General features: G+C 42.4%; 1 protein-coding gene and 1 long non-coding RNA gene across 2 annotated transcripts in view; one reads left to right on the top strand and one right to left on the bottom strand.

Moving 5' to 3' along the window:
- LOC130362254 (uncharacterized) overlaps nucleotides 1-10354 on the top strand; it is a 39277-nt gene extending 28923 nt beyond the window's left edge. The window contains exons 2-3 of the long non-coding RNA XR_008891331.1: nucleotides 8087-8200; nucleotides 10223-10354. This is a non-coding gene — a long non-coding RNA (uncharacterized LOC130362254). The remainder of the gene's footprint in view (nucleotides 1-8086; nucleotides 8201-10222) is intronic.
- SLC35F1 (solute carrier family 35 member F1) overlaps nucleotides 1-16345 on the bottom strand; it is a 377771-nt gene that overhangs the window by 20889 nt on the left and 340537 nt on the right. Inside the window, exons 4-6 of the mRNA XM_056566424.1 lie at nucleotides 10198-10357; nucleotides 9257-9425; nucleotides 272-324 (exon numbers count right to left, since the gene is read on the bottom strand). Coding sequence (XP_056422399.1) covers nucleotides 272-324; nucleotides 9257-9425; nucleotides 10198-10357 — 382 coding nt within the window. The remainder of the gene's footprint in view (nucleotides 1-271; nucleotides 325-9256; nucleotides 9426-10197; nucleotides 10358-16345) is intronic.

The raw sequence follows: 16345 nt of genomic DNA, 5'->3' as shown, positions 1-16345 counted from the left end.
CTTTTTATGGTCATTGCTGTTAACAATTCATATTCATATTCTTTTGGTTCAAGTTAGAGAAGAAGTGTCATCCTCTGTGATTTTATTTCCACATTGATCTCCTCTTGGTACTGCTCTGTACAATGATAATGGTGCAGTAAATGTTCTCTAAGTCAGTAGGTGGAGAGCTCATTTCGGAAATGTTATGAAGCGGCTCGGATTCTGATATATTGTGTGGCTGTTATTCATTGTTTAGTGAAGGATTATTTATGAGGGGGTTTAAAAGGCTTACCTATTTGCCAGTCCCAGGGTACTTTTAGCAACTCTTTGTGCTCCATTATTGCTCTGAAAGACAATACATGTTTCAGTACAGGCACAGTATAATATGTCAGTCTACAATACAGCTGATTATACAAATAAATGACTTAAAAGAATTACATTTACTGATACCGTGAAACTTCTTATATTAAAAAACAAACAAAAAAAAACAGTTTCAATATACATAAGGTATGAATCTTGTTTTATCTTTATGTAAATGGAGGACATTTATAAGAATTAGGAGATTTTCCTTTAAAATGAGAATTCTTCAGGATTTTATCCTTTCTCAATAGAGCATTTTGTTGGAGGGAAACCTATGTGCAAATATCATGCATATCATTTCTCATGCAGAAAGGATAAAACTTAAAACAGAAAGGATATTTTTGGTTAAAACTCATTTTTAAATACCATATTTCCGAATGCTACGTAAATGGTTACAAGGAGCAACTCCTGCCCTTTGATTTCATTGTCTAATATCTTTCTTGTAATGGCACTGCAGGCGAAATAAACATCTGCAGAATGGCTCCACTATGCATTATAATTGGTCGCCAAAGATGGCAACCCTGATAAAAGATGAGACATGTTTACATAAGAAGAGAATATATGCTACGGAAATATGTTTATTTATAGTTGAGAACCAAACATAAAACCAAACATAAAAACACTTTTTGAAAGAACTGCTGGGTCAGTCACATAAATATAGTCACAGTACAGACCAGTTATAGCTAACACAACAATAAAGATTTTTTAATGAAACAATGAGTTACTTTTGTTGTGATCATATGCTATTTTAATTTTAAAGGATGTATACATCACATCTAAACTAAGTAAGAAAAGTCTGTAATGTTGGACTCTGTAGAAAAAACTCCATAGGATATTGGGGACAGGGTGGGAGGTACCGTAAGGACCCATATGCTCTTATAGGCTTTGTGCAACTCAGAAGTTCTACTGAGTATCCCTATGTATTAGCATGATAACATTATCTGCAGTCTTCTTCTATTAACATATATATATATATATATATATATATATATATATATATACACACACACACACACACGTTATACAACTACCACTAACACCCCTACAGCCATATCTTGATCCCCCAACATAAATTCAAACAGTTAAAAAATTCACAAAGCAATGGGAAAAACCCAATGTAAATCTGAAATCCACACAATTTACACAGTAAACTGAAAATTAAAGGCAGACTGACAGCAGGTTCACCCAAAATATACCCAATACACAGAGTTAAAGTGCGGGTGAACCACATTAAAATGAGGTATAACTCACCCAGATCGGTACCGCCATTATGGAGATACCTGTTGTATTAGCCTTCATTGCTAATATGGAAATAACCAGCATTGTTCACTACAGACAGAAACCGGAATACCCAACATGTCTGCCTCCATCCTACTGCTTCGATATGCCAACCCACCTTCGTGCTCAAGTGGGCAAAGGGTGCCATGAATATTAATAAGGTGGGCGGGCATATGGGAGCAGAGGGGAAGGAGGCAGGGATGCTGGGTATGTCAGGTCCCACCTCCATTGCTGGGTATGTCAGGTCCCACCTCCATTGCTGGGTATGTCAGGTCCCACCTCCATTGCTGGGTATGTCAGGTCCCACCTACATTGCTGGGTATGTCAGGTCACACCTCCATTGCTGGGTATGTCAGGTCACACCTCCATTGCTGGGTATGTCAAGTCACACCTCCATTGCTGGGTATGTCAGGTCACACCTCCATTGCTGGGTATGTCAGGTCACACCTCCATTGCTGGGTATGTCAGGTCACACCTCCATTGCTGGGTATGTCAGGTCACACCTCCATTGCTGGGTATGTCAGGTCACACCTCCATTGCTGGGTATGTCAGGTCACACCTCCATTGCTGGGTATGTCAGGTCACACCTCCATTGCTGGGTATGTCAGGTCACACCTCCATTGCTGGGTATGTCAGGTCACACCTCCATTGCTGGGTATGTCAGGTCACACCTCCATTGCTGGGTATGTCAGGTCACACCTCCATTGCTGGGTATGTCAGGTCACACCTCCATTGCTGGTTATGTCAGGTCACACCTCCATTGCGCAAAGCTGGCTATTTCCATATTAGCAATGGAGTCTAATACCAAGTCTATCTCTGGATACGAGTGAGTGATATCAAATTTTAATCCGTTTTCCTTGCAGTTGAGTTTAGTGTGGGTATACCAGCTGTCAGTTTCCTTTAAGTAGTCATATTAATTCAATTTTCATATCATCCATAAATGCATCATAATTGTGTGCTAAAGCTAATATGTGACAGAGCTAAATGGATGAAACATTACTTAGGACTAAAATCTATCCATCAAAGCCACAATCAATGTCAGAAAATAACCGCTACTATTGTAGATAGCTGTCACTTTGACAGAGCAATCGATACAACTTTTCATTGTTGCAGAATGGCCACATAATAATCATGACATTGCTACAATAATCAGATTAGCTCTAACATGCTACTAAATAGCCTGTCCACTATGATACGGAATTCGCCTTGGACATATCTACAAAAAAGTTAACTCCATGAAAGTCATTATTATGGATCTGATCCCATATAGAATATGTATAAACCAATTACAGATCACAAGGTTTTAGATTACATTTCCCATTGGAGATTGCCTGTCAGAAGGTGAGTGTGATATAAAATGCTTCTTGTTTTATTAATAAGACTCTGTTCATAATGTAAACCCCTGCTCTAAATACACAACCTTTTGCAATTTCCTCCTCTCAAAACTACAGTTGTAGATATGTGCTGATAATAGATCCTTGTTACATGAATTCTATTCCGACTGATAGCTTTTGTTGATCCTGGTAAAAAGACAATGGCTCACGCTGCCAATTAACTTATTATATTCAGTAAATAATTTAAAAGGAGGATTTTATTGAAAAGTGCTTTACTCCACATTTGAGACTATAGAAACTACAGATACCGTATATACTCGAGTATAAGCCGAGTTTTTCAGCACGATTTTTCGTGCTGAAAACACCCCCCTCGGCTTATACTCGAGTGAACTCCCCCACCCGCAGTGGTCTTCAACCTGCGGACCTCCAGAGGTTTCAAAACTACAACTCCCAGCAAGCCCGGGCAGCCATCGGCTGTCCGGGCTTGCTGGGAGTTGTAGTTTTGAAACCTCCGGAGGTCCGCAGGTTGAAGACCACTGCGGCCTTCAACATCATCCAGACCCCTCTCACCCCCTTTAGTTCTGAGTACTCACCTCCGCTCGGCGCTGGTCCGGTCCTGCAGGACTGTCCGGAGAGGAGGTGGTCTGGTGGGATAGTGGTTCCGGGCTGCTATCTTCACCGGGGAGGCCTCTTCTAAGCGCTTCGGGCCCGGCCTCAGAATAGTCACGTTGCCGTGACAACGACGCAGAGGTGCGTTCATTGCCAACGTAATTCTGCGTCATTGTCAAGGCAACGCCTCTATTCCGGGCCGGAAGCGCGGAGAAGAGGCACCCCCGGTGAAGATAGCAGCCCGGACCACCTCCTCACCGGACCACCTCCTCACCGGACAGCCCTGCAGGACCGGACCAGCGCCGAGCGGAGGTGAGTACTCAGGACTAAAGGGGGTGAGAGGGGGCTGGATGATGTTGAAGGCCGCAGTGGTCTTCAACCTGCGGACCTCCGGAGGTTTCAAAACTACAACTCCCAGCAAGCCCGGACAGCCGATGGCTGCCCGGGCTTGCTGGGAGTTGTAGTTTTGAAACCTCTGGAGGTCCGCAGGTTGAAGACCACTGAGGGCGAATGATGAGAAGAGGATGATGAAGGGGGGGGGGGTGTGGGGATGATGAAGGGGGGTGGGGATGATGAAGGGGGGGGTGTGGGATGATTACAAGGGGATGATGAAGGGGGGATGTGTGGGATGATAAGGGGATGATGAAGGGGGGATGTGTGGGATGATAAGGGGATGATGAAGGGGGGATGTGCGGGATGATAAGGGGATGATGAAGGGGGGATGTGTGGGATGATGACAAGGGGATGATGAAGGGGGGATGTGTGGGATGATGACAAGGGGATGATGAAGGGGGGATGTGTGGGATGATGACAAGGGGATGATGAAGGGGGGATGTGTGGGATGATGACAAGGGGATGATGACAGGTGATGATGAAGAGATTCTGGATGATGACAAGGGGATGATGATGAGGATGTTAATGACGGGTCTGGATGATGACAGGGGGGGATGAGGTATTTCCCACCCTAGGCTTAATCTCGAGTCAATAACTTTTCCTGGGATTTTGGGTTGAAATTAGGGGTCTCGGCTTATACTCGGGTCGGCTTATACTCGAGTATATACGGTATATGCAGGCAGGGATTCATTTTCAGGGGTGGATTGGAGCTTATGCAGTAGTTTTTGGTACAGTATTGCCTCTTATACTGCAATACATGTTTTGCAGAATATGTGTAAACCAGTACAGATCAAAAGGTCTTAGATTACTTGGGCTTCTCTAGTAAAATTTTGTGTTCACAGTGTCCTGTGTTGTAAATTGTGAATGAAAAATTTCAAATTTATAAACATATTCGAACATCTAAATTAAAACAAGAGTATATCGCACCCTATTGTTCACTCCCACTCCTAAGCCTAAGGAGATAGAAATATATAAAAAATAAATAAATAACAATAATAAATAATAATAAAAACCATCTATATCATACCCAAAAAGAAGCTTAGCCAGTAATTTCCTCTTATTACTACCCGTTTAGGGGTAAACTCCCAAAATCATTGTACAAAAATCAAAATTTAGCAGCCCTTGTTATAACCAACCTTTAATAATTTAATAAAACAAATATCAATAATAATTTACAATCTATCACCAAACAATAATCTATTTAATATTAATGTCCTCCTTCTTTGCAATGCAGGATCCATTCAAATAACAACAAAGTCTACTGATACATCAATATTAAATTCCCTGTTCATGTCTTCCCCAATTTTCAACCAATATTGTTGTTTCCCTGGGCATGTCCACATCGTGAGTCAAAAGGCAGCCTCTTCCTCTTGCTCCCTTTTTTGATCATATACAAGAATAACAGAGTATAATATAGCTTATATATTGTCTTAAATTGTATGATATGATTGTTTATATTACAAGATTATCTGGCCATATTATTAAAAATAACATAGATTGGTCCTACATTCTGTCCCCATTTTTTACACTGTTTAAATACATCCCTTCCCTGCACCAAAACTCTAACTCTCTGAAATTCCTTTTCTTAAATTCCTTAGAGAAACTATAATTTTTAAGAAATTATGGCAAGGCACCAGCAAGATATCTTTCATTTCTTGCCAGGCGTATTTTAATGAACACTATTATAACCAACAATTGTCTGAAAGATTAAAATTGACTCGTTCTTTAACATCAACCATGATTTCGACTTTCCTCCTGCAAAAACAATCTGTACCTTCCTAATTCCACTTCTTATGAATCTTTCTAATGTTCCTAATTTATTTATCTCCGGCAAGTATTTGCTATTTCACAAAGGTGAAGACTCAAAAAAAATTCACTCCCACATATAACCTTCCTAAGCCATTTCCAGAATGTACTAACAATTTAACTGATGGAAAATGTCCCCTTTTCTCATTATCTAGCTGCCCTGCCTCCAACTCCTTTACCGGATAGCCTCCATGATCTAGTACTCTCTCCGTTACATACCCAAATAAATCAATCTGTTTCCTTCTTAAAAGTTATTGAACTTGTGAGGACCAAAAATGTAATTGTATATCTAGAAAGTAGACTCCTTTTTGACCCTTTAACATACAAAAGGATTTCAGCTTTATTCTAACTCTCTTCCTACACCAGATCAAAGAGTTGAATATTGTGATATTGCATCTAAACATCATGTCACCTGTGGTGGCCCAGTACAGGAGTTGCACCCCTGTACCCTAGCTGCCCTGTCTGCCAGACTTCATTCTGTGACCCCTGGGCCCACCTTCACCTGTCTCCTATGTACATTCCCTTAAGTGCTAATGTTATCCAGTGTATTGTACATAAAATGTGCTATTTCTTTAAGAACTGTTGTCATGTGATTGTAACCAAGGAAGGTGTCAGTGACCATGAAACCTACAGGGGAACCTATGGGACCCCTCAGAGTCTCCCCACATAACCCCTGGCTGGAGATAGCTCACTTTCTTAGTTGCTGCTTATCTGAGAGCAGAAAAGTCAAGTCCTAGGTGTGTGTCTGGAGTCTAGAGGAGGCCTAAAATCTACCATGGATACACATGTCCACTACATTCCAGGTCCAATTCAAAGCTTGGTAAGATACAAACGGGGTAAATTCTAACATAGTCAGTCCAAGTCAAGTCTGTCTCAAGTCAGCGTGGCCCTGCATCAAATTGTCCAAGTCCACTACAAGTCTCAGCAAGCCCTGTGGTCTCTAAAGTCACTGGTCACCTCCTTGGACCTAGCCAAGCTGTATAGACTGTTACATCTGTCTGACTCAGGAAAGCTGCAGTTGTTCCGTAACTTGGAGTTGTTATTTGACCCTGTGCCTAACTCAGGATCCAGCGGTATACCTTCGAGTGGTGTAGAGGTAAAACCACACCCTAGCGTCACAAACACAAGGGGTTAATGCCACCTGCCCCTAGAGTAATTCCATCTGCCCTCATCACACCCATAACTACCGGTATTGTTAAGAATAAAAGCACATCTAAATGACTTCACTTTACTGGACCACAGATCTCTAGGGAGAAACATGCACCTTTTTCTTAACAGGTTATCCAAACAGTGAAATATCATGACACATGAACATATGAGATTATTGGGTCCTATGACCAAACTAGAATCTGAAGACAACCAGCTCTCTATAAGGTGTACTTTTCTATTTCGCTGCTCTTGTATGTGACCTATCATGGATCTATTGTCAAGGGAACTTGAAATGGAATAATTCTAGGAATATTTTATGAGAACATATATACAAGTTAAGGGTTTAAATTCAAGATCCTTTACGAGGCTGCTGGGAAGTGTTAGGAAAATGGGAATGTTTTATCTTCAGTTGAAATTAGTGGTTTCCAAGATTAAAAAAAAAAAAAAAAAAAAAATGATATAATATATGAATGATTATACAATGGACAATGTTTTTTTTTCCTATGGCAGGAATTCTAGCTTCCATCTACCTCTGTTGGACATTTGGGATATTGATTGTTTCTTGTCCTAAAGAAAGGTCTTTAGTTTCCACTGAGACCAAACAATTCTTCAACTGGTGTAAGGGAACCTAACAAAGGCTGTACAGCAGAATCCTCATCCAAACATGAGAGTCTTCTGCTTTAGGGTGCGTTCCCACAGGGCGTATACGCAGCGTATTTGACGCTGCGCAAAATTTATGGCAGCAGCGGGAAATACGCTGCGTATTCCTTGCTCACTATACACACAGGGCTTTCCGGCAGCAGCCCTATGTGTGCAGTGAGTTTTGGAGGCGGAGCCGCATGTCACAGACATGCCGGCACATGGCCCCGCCTCCAAAACTCACTACACACATAGGGCTGCTGCCGGAAAGTCCTGTGTGTATAGTGAGCAAGGGATACGCAGCGTATTTCCCGCTGCTGCCGTAAAATTTGCGCAGCGTCAAATACACTATGCCCTGTGGGAACGCACCCTTAAAAGACTTGTACTTACTGTATTTCATTAAGATAAGGCTTCTTAGTCTTTATTTGACCTTAAGCATGTCACCAGAACATGGCATCCAAGGTCCTTTTAGATGCCCTTAACAATGCTGCGAATTTCCTGGCTATATGGATCAAGTACAATATTTTCTTTTCATCTAGAGAGAGGGAGGAAGGCGCCTCATGTGCGGGATCAGCAGGTCTTGTTAGTGGGGGAAGGGGACGGTAATTCCCAAGCCGCTTACCAGAGTTGGTTGTGCGCCCACGCACAACAAGGTAAAGTATAGAATGAATATATGTATAGGTCCACTGCAGCTCTCTTGGGTAGAAGTAGAATCAAAACAGGATGACCGTAAATTCAGGAGTTAGTCCGGCGCAGAGAGGAACCATCAGGGAGCCAGATAAAATCAATGGATTTATTAGATGCAACGCGTTTCGCTGCGCATGCGCAGCGAAACGCGTTGCATCTAATAAATCCATTGATTTTATCTGGCTCCCTGATGGTTCCTCTCTGCGCCGGACTAACTCCTGAATTTACGGTCATCCTGTTTTGATTCTATTTTCTTTTCATATGAGTGTCATGGTCTGGATGTACTTTAAAATCTGAGGACTGCTAGATTCTGTTGGGCAAGATTTGCTGGGAGTTGTAGTTTTGCTTTGTGCAGTAGGCACTAAGACAGAGTGGGGAATTAAAGGGGTACTCCGATGGAAAACTTTATTTTTTTAAATCAACTGGTGCCAGAAAGTTAAACAGATTTGTAAATTACTTCTATTAAAAAATCTTAATCCTTCCAGTACTTATTAGCTGCAGAATACTACAGAGGAAATTCTTTTCTTTTTGGAACATAGAGCTCTCTGCTGACATATTGACCATAGTGCTCTCTGCTGACATCTCTATCCATTTTAAGAACTGTCCAGAGCAGCATATGTTTGCTATGGGGATTTTCTACTACTCTGGACAGATCTTAAAATGGACAGAGATGTCAGCAGAGAGCACTGTGCTCGTGATGTCACCAGAGAGCACTGTGTTCCAATAAGAAAATAATTTCTTCTGTAGTATTCAGCAGCTAATAGTACTAGAAAGATTATGATTTCTTTATAGAAGTAATTTAAAAATCTGTTTACCTTTCTGGCCCCGATTGATTTAATAAAAAAAAATTTCCACCAGAGTACACCTTTAAGTAACCGGGCCGAATGCTGAACAGTGCTGATGTCACTGTTACTCTACTGTCAATTTTAAGTCATCATATCCAGGAAGTCCTATCCATACTTTCGACAGTATTTGTCTGTCCCACCATCATTAGAAAATACACTTTTTAATGTCATACTCACAGCTGTATTCCACTGAAGAATGATCCAAATAGTCCAATCATCCCTAATAATTCAATCCGGCTCAGATTTCGAACAATATACTCTTGGCACACACTAGAAATGCCATACAGAGTGGCACCGCCAAGAACCAAAACATCCCCAATTAGCTTGCTATCCCCTGGAAAAAATTCTGTGGACAAGATAGAAAATACATTATTTAAAACATTTTAGCTTAGGATAGAAAAAATCTGTTAATAATAACAACTTTCTCTTTATCTAGCAACTGGAGACTTTTCATAAAACTGTACTCTTGATATATTTATTTTCTACCAGTAATGGCAATAACAATAAACTCTGTAGACTAATTTATTTAATGTATTAAACCAAATTAGTTTTACAACTGTCTTTCAAGTAAGTTGAAAATATTATATTCACAGCTTTGACATCTGATAAAGCATATTGAGGTTTCTCTTAGGCTGGGTTCATACTGCGGTTTGTATTTACGGTTCCCGTATACGGCTGGGAGGAGGGGTGGGCGGGGCTTAATCGCGGCGCCTGCACTCAGCCGTATTCGGAAACCATATTTAATGCATGTCTATGAGCCGACCGGAGTGAACCGCAGCCTCTGGTCGGCTGCGTTTTTGGCCGTATGCGGTTTCCCGACCGTAGGTCAAAAACGCGGTCGACCACGTTTTTGCCTGCGGTCGGGAAACCGCATACGGCCGAAAAAGCCTCCGGTCGGCTCATAGACATGCATTAAATACGGTTCCCGACTATGGCTAAGTGCGGGCGCCGCGATTAAGCCCCGCCCCCTCCTCCCAGCTGTATACGGGAACCGTAAATACAAACCGTAGTGTGAACCCAGCCTTACAGGGTAGTTGATTATGGCCAGTTAAACATTGTAATTTTATAGACCTGCAGTTATATAACAGCATTACTAAGTGGAGTAATAATGGATTTACCTTCCTTCTGTTGTCTTCCCATAAGAACATCCGCTCCTGCCATGCAGCCAATTCCTAAGATACAGGCAACTGCACCAATGAAATGTAAAACCTTATATCGCACCAGCAAGAAAAACCAGGACAGTAATATGACCACGGGGATCACAAAACAATTAAGTAACTGCAAGAAAAAGAACAAAAAAGAAAAGATAAAAAAGGAATTAAATCATGTACAACAAATGGTGGGGATAACCGGCTTAGCACTATGACAATACATTAGGAAAATGAAGTCATTATTTGGATACAGTTACCTCAGTCAAGAATGACATGATTGTGGATTTAGCATATTATTTTACTCCCAACTTTTATTCCTGATGGTACCCATAACCCATGTTAAGAAGCCCAATTAAAGGAAAACTGTCAGCTTTCTCCCCCCACACTAATCAGCGGTACTGGCTGGTAGTGTGGGGGCGACGCTGATCAGTTTGATAATTACTGTGCCCGGATCCGCCGCACAGTTCGGCCCTAATCATCTATTTTCGGGATATGCTAATGAGGTGCTAACTGGCACCAGCAGGGCTAACTGGCACTCTGAAGTCAGTGCCGTCTGCCGCAGCACCGCCCAGCTCATCAATATTCCTCCCCTCTCTTCAGTACAGAGCGGGTAGAAGAGTCAGAGGCGGAGGGAGGGGAGGAATATTGATGAGCTGAGCAGCACTGCGGCCAGCGGCACTAACGTCAGAGTGCCAGTTAGCCCAGCCAGTGCAAGTTAGCACCTCATTAGCATATCCTGAAAATAGAAGATTAGGGCCGAACGGCGTGGCGGATCTGGGCACGGTAAGGATCAAACTGATCAGCGTCCCCAGCACTACCAGCCTGTACCGCTGATTAGTGCGGGGGGAGAAAGCTGGCAGTTTTCCTTTAACATGCACATAGTGAATCTTACAGCAAGCACAAAAGGGACACTTCTGATACTTTTTCCTATTCTGCTGTATAGAATAACAATTAGGCTAAATTAAAAATAATTAGAATCTAGCCCCAATACAATAATAAAAATAAAGCAGGAGTAACATGTTTTTATGTAGAAACCTAATATCTCCCTTAGGTTGTATTTACATGTACAGTATCCTGTGCATATTTGAAGCACATTTGAAGATTTGAAGCTGCAGATTTTATGCTGCAGAGTACAATGTAAACTGAGTGAACACAGCATCAAATCTGCAGCTTCAAATCCTGTGCATCAAATATGCGCAAGATACTGTACGTGTGAATACACCCTGAAACAGATGGCGCCTACTGAATACATCACCAGGCCCCCTAGAGGTGGGTACTGGCGACAGAGGGTCCTTGGATGAGAAGCGTCCTGGATCATCAAGGTGAACACTCAGATCAGATATTATAAAAATGTCATGTCAGAGATTACAATGTGCATGAATGGACATCCCACCTTCAAACTAAATAAAAAGTTATTTGAAGTGTGAGAGCAGAAACTATACATAGACCGCATCACGATTATTTGCATTTTATTATCATTTTTAGCCTTTATTCTATCACATATTTAATTAGTGAGAAGATCCATACACTCAGCCAGCCTGTAGGTAAAGCTTTTCATGGAATGTTCTTGACAAGTTGACTGTATAATTAATTCATCATGACACTGTTACCATGGCAACAAGTAGAATGCACAAGGGGAAAAGGCATAATTTCTACCTGTTTTGTTTGAAACTTTGGAGTCTAGTTAATAGACGTAACAAAGTAAATCTATTGTCAGGAAGCATCAAATAAAAATCCAAAGCCACTGCTCTGACATCAAAAGCTTCTTAATAAGTCCAGAGCTGTTCTCCGGTGACAGGTGCTAAAAGTGGAGAACATGCCACAGGTAATTGGAGTGATGATATACAGCACACCCACAGCGCCTGCGGTGTTGAGGCTTGGTGTAATATCATAGTGTCAGCTTTATTAGCCTGTCTGCTATTGTATATAAGTTATCTATATATCTACTTCAGCCAGCAAATATACTCGAGTATAAGACGACCCGAATATAAGCCGAGGCCCTTAATTTAACCCCAAAAACCCAGGAAAAGTTATTGACTCGACTATAAGCCTAGGGTGGGAAATACATCATCACCCCATATCATCATCCAGACCCCCGTCATTAACACCCCCGTCATCCTCACCCTGTCATCATCCAGACCCCCGTCATCATCACCCTGTTATCATCCAGACCCCCGTCATCATCACCCTGTCATCATCCAGACCCCCGTCATCATCACCCTGTCATCATCCAGACCCCGTCATCATCACCACCTGTCAATCCCTTCAATCAGTGGTCCTCAACCTGCGGGCCTCCAGATGTTGCAAAACTACAACTCCCAGCATGCCCGGACAGCCAACGGCTGTCCGGGCATGCTGGGAGTTGTAGTTTTAAACATCTGGAGGTCTGCAGGCTGAAGACCACTGCGGCCTTCGTCATCATCCAGACCCCCCTTTAGTTTTCTACTCACCTCCCCATGGTGGGAAGGAAGGGTGAGCTGGTCCGGGCCATCTATGCTGCAGGGACCGTCCGGTGGGGAGGGTTAGTCATTCCGGACTGTCCATCTTCTCCGGGAGGCCCTTTTCTCCGCTCCGGGCCGGCCCCGGACTAGTGACATTGCCTTGACGACGACGCACAGGGGCGTTCATGCACAGTGACGTCCCTGTGTCGTCATGAAGATGGACAGCCCGCAACGACTAACCTTCCCCACCGTACAGTCCCTGCAGTATAGATGGCCCGGACCAGCTCACCCTTCCTTCCCACCGAGGGGAGGTGAATAGAAAACAAAAGGGAGGGTCTGGATGATGACGAAGGCCCGCGGTCTTCAACCTGCGGACCTCCAGATGTTTCAAAACTACAACTCCCAGCATGCCCGGACAGCCGATGGCTGTCCGGGCATGCTGGGAGTTGTAGTTTTGAAACATCTGGAGGTCCGCAGGTTGAAGACCACTGAGAAGAGATTGACAGGTGGAGAGTTCACTCAAGTATTAGCCGAGGAGGGTGTTTTCAGCACGAAAAATCGTGCTGAAAAACTCGGCTTATACTCGAGTATATACGGTAAATGATTTTCATTTGTGGATCATATACCTATAGGCAGGAAGATATATAAATATGTTATCCAGCCAATTGTCTGCCCATTTGTTGTACACCAGGTTATCCAAAACATGACATGAACATAGAGTAAGGATACCTGCTTTCAGTAAACTCAAACATAGTGGAAATCTATGGCTCAGACTTGGATAAAGTCCCATAGGTTACTGTATGAAATCTTGCTATCTTCCCTTGATGCTTCAGAATGGACTCATTTTATCCACATTTTATCATCAATATCTGTATTCAAATTTCTAACACTATGTCTAAACATATGACTAAAAGTCGAACTGTCAAACTCAGTTTTGGAGATACTGGAGAAAATGAAGAAGAAAAAATTACCTGGACCAAAAATCTGGTACAATTTACTCCAACTGGCTAACTTGACATTCAGTATATTTACAATGTATTGTAGATACTTTTCTAGACCCTTTTGCACCTTGCTTAACAAAAGGTATAGTAGGAATCACAGGAAAACTCCCCAATAGATGCATATTAACAACCATGTATCAAGATAAGTGATTTATTAATAATTGCAAATACCAACCTGTCTCTAATCTGAACAAGACCCTTCTTTAGGTAGGCGTATCACTTTACTTAAAGTGTCCCAGTCATTTAAAATGTTTTGATCGCTCTGGGTCTGAACATTCAGACCGTTCTCTAGATACAGTGACCCCCCGACCTTCGATGGCCCCGACATATGATCAAATCGACATACGATGGCCTCTCAGAGGCCATCACATGTCGATGTCAGCATCGACATACGATGCTTTTTTATGTCGGGGCCATCGCATTAAGTGCTATCCGGCAGCGCCAAATACTTAAGCTGCTGCCGGATAGCAGCTTAATGTTCCCCGTGTGGTGCGGTAAGTATTACTTACCCCTCCACGATGCTCCGGGGTGCCCTCCGGGTCCAGCGCTGGTCTTCCGGTGTCTTCTCGGCCCTCTCCGATGACGTCAATACGCTGCTGCGCACGTCATCCAATAGGAATGGCGTACGCAGCGGCGTAATGACGTCACTACGCAGGCCCAGTAAGGCCTTGTGGAAAAAAGTAGAGGACCGGAGAAGACAGCAGAGGACCGGAAAAGACAGCGGAGGACCGGAGTAGACAGCGGAGAGCCCATCGGAGGCCCAGGGACACCATCTCGAGCGGCGGGGACAGGTGAGTACAGCTTCCTATACTTTACATTGTACGAATCCCTCAACATACGATGGATTCGACAAACGATGGCTCGTTTGGAACGAATTACCATCGTATGTTGAGGGACCACTGTATTGCTGGGAGATTCACTCCTGTGCTGGGCGCGATCTCTGTCTGGCTTCACAGGACAGGCTCCATAGACTTATAATGGGGCCCTAGTGCTGCTGGTTGAAGATTGCAGCCAGCCGGGGAGTGAATCTCTCGGCGATATCTAGAGTATGGTATGAGTGTTCAGATCCCAAGTGATCAAAACTTTTTTAATGACAGGGACACTTTTGGTAAAGTGATATGCCTGCCTGATAAAGGGTCATGTTGAGAAATGCCAAAGGTTTTTTTTTTTTTTTTTTTTAACATATCTCCATTTTACATATAAACAACAAGCAAAACATTTTGGACACAAAGGGTTTTCTTATATTTCTATTTTTTTTCTGTGTCACCTAGGTTTTTTTGGCGATGTCCATAGGGCTTTACAGCAAGCCTGATGGACATAAACACAAATAGACAGGAGCTGTACCAATAGAATGAATTGGAAGCACTACTGAATGTGTTCAGATGATTTACAGTACAGAAATGGGCCAGTAAAAAAATATACATTTACATTAGCCACAATAGCTTTAAGGTTGTGCTTAGCATCTATGTTACTGCTAATCCCAAACCACATAAATGCCTACACATTACATTTTCTATAAAATTGCCAGTCTGCACATTTATAGTTAAAATCTTTCTGTATTCTTTTTTCTTGGGTAACTAAGGATATATGAATCATGATTCCCAAAGGGTGTACCATGTGAAATGTGACATTATTGAATGACAATAGTGCAGTGCATTCATAAAGGTTAATGACCCTTTTACTTTTTCACATTTGTTATGTTGTGAACTTATTTTTACGAAACCAAATTTACACAAATTGACATTTTCCACCATCATTCTGCCCTCGAGACACGGTAATGACAAAGTGGAAAAAGTGCTAATTTTTTGAAAAGTAGAAAATAAAATATTGCATTGACTTTTTTATTTGACTATGCTACAGGGGCTGTAAAGTTAGTGTAGTTCATAATATAGTGTCTGTACCTGTGTGTGATGTTTTTCTCACCATTCTTTTGTGATTTTCACCCCAATATTTATTTTTACCAGCATACAAAATGACTGTTGTCTCAGATTTTTCCCAGGTTTCAATGCGGCCGAGACCTGACTCACTAGTCAGCTGATGACAGGGAGCCAGTCTGCTTCAATGGGTGGAGGGATCGCTTGGTGGGAGAGGGATCAATCTGCAACTAATGCATCAGCTGTAGGCACCCTGATTGAAAACCCCAGGACTTTTGAATGGATGCAGCTCATTTATGTTTCAATGGGTGGGGTGGCTGATGTGTGGGAGGGAGGAAAATGAAATTCTGGGATTTGTAGGCAAAAGAAGAAAACTCAAACAGGAAATAGACCACAAAAAGCTAGCAACAGTATTATGGTAATCTCACAACATAGCCATTTAGCCCCAAGACAAGTGCAGATCCTTCCTAAGCATGTCCATTACTGTCTGCCAGGTATGTACTAAAATCACCTTATGGTGGATAACCCCTTTTTCTATTCAGACCCTTTATTCAGTCCTTAGTTAAAGCAGCGATTTCAGCCTCCAGTATTCTTGGTTATGATGCCACAAGGTTTGCACATTCAGATTTAGGGATTTTCTGCCATTCTTCTCTGCCGATCCCGTCAAGTTCTGTCAGGTTGAATGAAGAACGTCAGTGGAAGCCATTTTCATGTCTCTCCAGAGTTCAAGTCAGGGCTCTGGCTATGGCACTCAAGGACATTTTTGTGTTGTCTTGGCTGTGTGTGCAGGGTTATTGTC

This window comes from Hyla sarda, chromosome 3, assembly GCF_029499605.1.
Source record: "Hyla sarda isolate aHylSar1 chromosome 3, aHylSar1.hap1, whole genome shotgun sequence".
Classification (NCBI taxonomy): domain Eukaryota; kingdom Metazoa; phylum Chordata; class Amphibia; order Anura; family Hylidae; genus Hyla; species Hyla sarda.
The sequence above is the reverse complement of the archived record's forward strand: the minus strand, read 5'-3'. Positions and strand labels throughout refer to the sequence as shown.